The sequence below is a fragment of the Sinohyriopsis cumingii genome, unplaced genomic scaffold, assembly GCF_028554795.1.
Source record: "Sinohyriopsis cumingii isolate HCF-2022 unplaced genomic scaffold, ASM2855479v2 utg003048l, whole genome shotgun sequence".
NCBI classification, from domain to species: domain Eukaryota; kingdom Metazoa; phylum Mollusca; class Bivalvia; order Unionida; family Unionidae; genus Sinohyriopsis; species Sinohyriopsis cumingii.
The window spans coordinates 17453-23027 of NW_028316376.1; the positions used below are offsets into that span (position 1 = coordinate 17453).

The following is a 5575-nucleotide window of genomic DNA, read 5'->3' on the forward strand; positions in this document are numbered from 1 at the left end:
TGGCATCAAATAAGGCGTAAATACCATCAACCAAAATGACCAGAATTCTGGGCAAGAAAAAAAGCCATTTAAGTGTTACGCACATACAGTACACGTATAGTTTATTGATTTCTGAATCATACATTTATTGATCATACAGTCTGTACATGTTACTCGGTGCTTTTAAGCCACTAGAAAACTGGGAATGCAATAATAAAAATTCCCCATATAAACAGTGTTTTGTTTATTATATATTCTTTGTTGAAACATTAAATGAAATACCGCAAAAATGGCTTGTATGCAAAACCCAAAATACGTCAGTTGTTGTTGTTGTGGGGTTTAACGCCATTTTTCAGCACACGATAGGCTATACATGGCGGCCAGTATTAATGGTGGATGAAGAACCCGGGAAAACCCCAGAAAGAACCACCGACCCACGAGAAACTACTGGCAAGGTTTCTCACATACCCACATTGGCTGAATCCGAGACTCGAACCGGCGCAGACAAAGGTGAGATGGCAGTGATACGGAGAGCGCTTTAGACCACTCGGCCACTCGGGGCCCCCAAAATACGTCAGATAAGAGATACTCAAATTATTGCACTACAGTCATTTTAAAAGCAATAGTAAATTCAGTTTGACGACTAAATAAGCTCGCAATTCTTTTTTTTTTATTTTTTTTTTATTGTTGTTACACTTTGATCCTGTTATGAACAAATGTGGAAGAACCCTCTCCCCAACAAAATAAACAAACAAATAACCCCCCCCCCCGCCAACAAAAAAAAAAGTTTTAAAAGGCGTTTTAATCATTACTGCAGGTGCAGGGATCTACAAAGAGAGGCCATTACAGTTACAATACCGAGGAAGTTGGACACGAAGGTAACATTTATTTGTTGTGCCATCCATCACCACAAACACAAAATCAACACCAACACGAACCAAGCACAACATTAACATGATAAAATAAAAAAACAAATAACAACAAGAGGGGGAAACGAATAAATCAATGAGGGCAGAGCCGGCGCCAGACCCGGCCAGACTATCTGGCGCCCTAGGCAAAGTTAGATTCTGGCGCACCTCCCCCCCCCCCGGAAAATATAAATTTCAAAATGTATAAACAATTTTTAAAAACATTAAATATGCGCCCCCTGAAATCAGCGCCCTAGGCGGCTGCCTAGTTTGCATAAATGGTAGCGCCGGCCCTGAATGAAGGTGTTATCGCCATCAGCGAAGACAAAGTTCAAGCCGGCAATGACCTTAAATATAATGACGGCCGGGAAACAATGAAAACTACAGATGAAGAAAACGAAAATAAATGCATTCAAAAGTCTAAAGTGAATAGGTTTACACTTAAAGAATAAAAATATATCTAATTGATTTAAAATAAGGTTTTACCAGCTTTTAAAGTGCAAAAACGAATTGAAAGGTTTGGTAACAACACTTAAAGAAGATTTATAAATGAAACATATTTGTCGAATTTTAGACTGAACAAATAAATATAAAACATCTACATACAAAAGACAGAAAAATATGCATTAAAATAACATCGCGTCCATTTACATTTAATGAAAATAGCCTTCTTCATGTAAATTTCACTTTTCGTATAAAAATAATTTTATATCTGAAAAAATGTTTCGCCTTCTTGTTCAGAGTAATGCAAACTAGGATGGAAAGATTAAATACTATAATAGAACTAATATTCATATTTGTAATTTACATATCGAATGTTATTATCAGGCCCACATACTGCTGACTATACCGTGTTTCCCACCGCAGAGGGAAAAGCGTTCAAGAAAACAAGAACCAATTTTGACCACCAAGTGGAAAATGCGAAGTCCAAATATGAAAAGGTTCAACAAATCGACTTTTGTATCTTTAAAAACAGTCATCACTATGTTGTATGTAAATTGTATCCGAATTCAGTGATGAATAAGAGATTATAGGTATTGACATTTTCTATTGAATATTTAAGAGTGAGAATGATTACCTATCGAATCTTTTTGTAGTATTTGCAAATGAATTTGTTTTACAGGAGAAAATAAACTTACATGCAGCAATTAATTTATGTCTTGTATGTAACATACTGCTTCTACAAAACAGGACAAATAAAAATATTAAAAAGTTTAATTGTAACTTAATCTTTTTTTTTGGCAAACGGTCAGACCTTGATCAACTTTTCAAAACAATATAATGTAATCTAATCTTATAAAAGTTTTAGCAAACTAAATAAACCATTTATATGTTTTAAAAGTTGTGCTTATTTATATTCAAGACCCTTCATTTTCACGACGAACTTGGTACAATACACAAGGTTTTGGTACAAGAGGACTTCACTGCGCCCACCAAAAGTAAACCAGGGTATACATAATCTCTCTCTCTCTCTCTCTCTCTCTCTCTCAATACCGGTATGTCTCGAGTGGATGCTGTGATGGCCTTGGAATAAAATAAAACCATTTTAATGTTTTGTAATGGTTTCATTTAGGCCCCTAGTCTGTGTATTTTTAGTAACTTGAGTAAAATGTTTCCGAAATACATTGTAGGAAGACAATAATTTGAAACTGATGAACACTCTCAGATTCTTGCAACATGACACTAGCCTACAAGTGCGCAGATGTCAGTATAAGAGTACGTTTACCGTTGCTTGTCATGCTAAATCTTTAAACTTGCATACTCACATCTCTCTCTCTCTCTCTCTCTCTCTCTCTCTCTCTCTCTCTCATATATTTTGTGAATATATAAATTTTAAAATATATATCGAAACGGGAAATTTAAATGAACTTAAATGCTCAATGTTAAGTTGTTGAATTAGCATTCTGTAACTTTTAGAAACATGAAGTTCTTCGATTTGTTTTTGTAAGATACAACTATTTATGAAAATTAATATGAAATTGAAAATTTTATTTCGGAAATAAAATGAAGAAATATGGGAATATTATATTATGACAACAATCGAAGTACATTAAATGAATGATATTTCCTTTAATTCGCTGAATTAAAAAGTATTAAACAAAAGAATCACGATTTGCCTACAGGTTTGATCCCTATTTTTCGATGCGTAAAGTGGAGCCAGCCCAGAAATTCCATGATATGGGTAAGGAACGAGTACAACAAACGCTTACACACACACACACACACACACACACACACACACACTGTCTGACACGAGTATAACTAACAAAACGAAATTAGTTAAATACACACCAGACTTTGGCATGTTTCCTCTTTCGACTAAAGAGTCTAATTTGTTGACTTTCATACCCACACACCTTGCTGCCACTCTGCCCGACAGAACATGTCTTCGAAAAGTGTGAAGTAGTAAAAACTTAAGCTAATCTAAGCAAACAATCAAGGAAATAAAAAACTACACTCCTTCTACTAAACGCACAGTATACAGTCACCTGTACGGACTACTTCATTGTCAGGTGCGTTGCAAAAACACATTCGACACGCAACTTTCTTTAGTTAGAACGAAATTTTTTCTATGCCCTAGATTCGATGGAAAGCCTGAATGACAGTAGCAGTAACTGTAATCTTTATGCAAATTACTTCTCGGACGTTTGCTGAGTTGGAAAATATTAAAAACGTTTGGTACAAACCATTTTGTAATACGCATAATTTAGCTTTCTGCATAAAACAGGTATCGTGAAAAAGCGCACGAGCAAAATATTATGTATTATGCAGAAAAAAGGCAATTTGCTTAAAACAGTTCTGTCTCCCTCTCTCCTCTTGTCATTTTGTGCAATTTTAATTGCATACATATAGGTTATTTTGTCGTTGACAGGAATACAACGCGAATCTCTAGCAGTATGATGGACTTCTAAACTGCTATGTAACGATGGTGTCGACTTTTACATAGATTTGCATTAAAATGTTTGGGCATTCAAAGAAGTAGGCAAAGCGTCCTAAATTAATGAAACCAATCAAAGAAACAAAACAGTCTATATATATATATATATATATATATATATATATATATATATATATATATATATATATATATATATATATATATATATATATATATAAGAGTAACTATGAAGTAACGGGTAGCTGTCTTCTGATTCGATTACATCGGATCTACTGACATTACGTACTAGGCACTCTCACTGACTCTTTTTGTTCTGGATGTAATTTCAATTATTAGGCCATGAAGTGGATACATTAGGTTTAGCATCAATCAGTCCACTTAATTTTAGGCTTTGTAAAAAATTAGTTTCGTCTGTTCAGATGTCACAATGTTTATTTATAAATGATTTTTTTCATTGTTTTATTCATTATCAACAGACTACCCAGAGATGAAAGCTGTAAGTGATGCTGAGTTGCACTTTCTTACCAGAGAGAGGGCATCATTTGATACCAATAAACCTCTGCAGAGCATCAAATCTGCATCTGTTCATGTCAGCAATCATGTAAGAGAGACATATATTTCTATATCTAGTAATCAGAATGGCTTTAATTTTTCTTTCACCCTTTTTGGAGAAAATGTGAGGCACAGCAATGCAGATGTTGGCTGTAGTGATATTAATTCATAGTTAAATTTGTATGCAAGGCAATATTAATTTTGATGCAACCCAAGGAATTTTTCTTACAACGTTTTGTGTCCACAGAACTGGCAATTTAAGGGCATTAAAAAGAAAGATTAGAAATTTGCGAAAATATTCTTAATAACAAATTAATAATAATAATAATAATGATAAATATCATTAGTAAATGAAGTAAATAATATTGTAACAATACAACCATGTTTCCTGTATTTGATCCTGTTGCACCTTGTCCATGTTGTGTCAATACTCCTGGTGTACATTTAGTATCCTTTCTCAGTCACTATTACTTGGAGTCTTGTTAGTTTGTCATCTGACATGTCACATGGAGAAATGCACCTTTCAGTGAAAGTCAGGTCCTTGCAACATATTCACAGTCCAGATGTTTTGCTCAAAGATTGTACTTAGTTCATTTGCTATGGCTCTATTGCCGATTGATGCACATAACTTTCTATGACACTTCATCAGCAGGAATTTGATAGCCATCTATGAAAATCTAGCCTCTGTAACCAATATTTCATGTTTCAGCTATTTATGCTTGCCTTGGGTTACAATTTCTCTAGGTTATTGGTTACATTTAAATCATTTTCTGAGACATTCTTTATTGAGTCATATAAATTGATATTTAGAATACTACTCCATTCGGCAAAAAACTGGGCCAAAATGGCATATATTTCATGGTTCCAAAATCTTGTTGAACTTTTCTTTTAGTTAATTTTATCAGGCACTATTTACATGTGGGAGTCACATAACTTATGGTAGTATGTAATTTCAATATGTCCACCACATATTTGTCAGTAGGTGACTGTGATCAGTATTTATTTATTCAGTGATTGTGCTTAATTTTATGGTGAGCTAAGCTTCTCTAAGTTAGAATTGGTGTTAATGTAATTTTTTAAAGGTACAATTGCCTATGGAGTCAGATAATTTGTACTTAGATGTATCTTTCTGTGCCCCCCAACAACAACAACAATGACAACAACAAAGGAAAAATAATTGAAAATAAAATGTTACTATATTTTCACCCTATAAATGAATAATGAATATACATAATGG

The 5575-nt window shown here is 33.9% G+C and overlaps 1 protein-coding gene across 1 annotated transcript; it reads left to right on the forward strand.

The window, feature by feature from the left end:
- Positions 1-680: 680 nt before the first annotated feature.
- Positions 681-4394, forward strand: LOC149769907 (uncharacterized). The gene is made up of 5 exons (XM_089949667.1): positions 681-857; positions 1716-1828; positions 2251-2336; positions 3011-3069; positions 4263-4394. Exons 1-5 carry the CDS (start codon positions 696-698, stop codon positions 4275-4277), a joined length of 435 nt encoding a protein of 144 aa, XP_089805793.1. The 5' UTR covers positions 681-695; the 3' UTR covers positions 4278-4394.
- Positions 4395-5575: the final 1181 nt, after the last annotated feature.

Coding starts and splice junctions, on each gene's coding strand:
- LOC149769907 (XM_089949667.1), top strand. CDS start 696: ATGTGGAAGAACCCTCTCCCCAACAAAATAAACAAACAAATAACCCCC. Junction 1,829..2,250: donor CGAAGTCCAAATATGAAAAG/GTTCAACAAATC, acceptor TTTATATTCAAG/ACCCTTCATTTTCACGACGA. Junction 2,337..3,010: donor CCCACCAAAAGTAAACCAGG/GTATACATAATC, acceptor ATTTGCCTACAG/GTTTGATCCCTATTTTTCGA.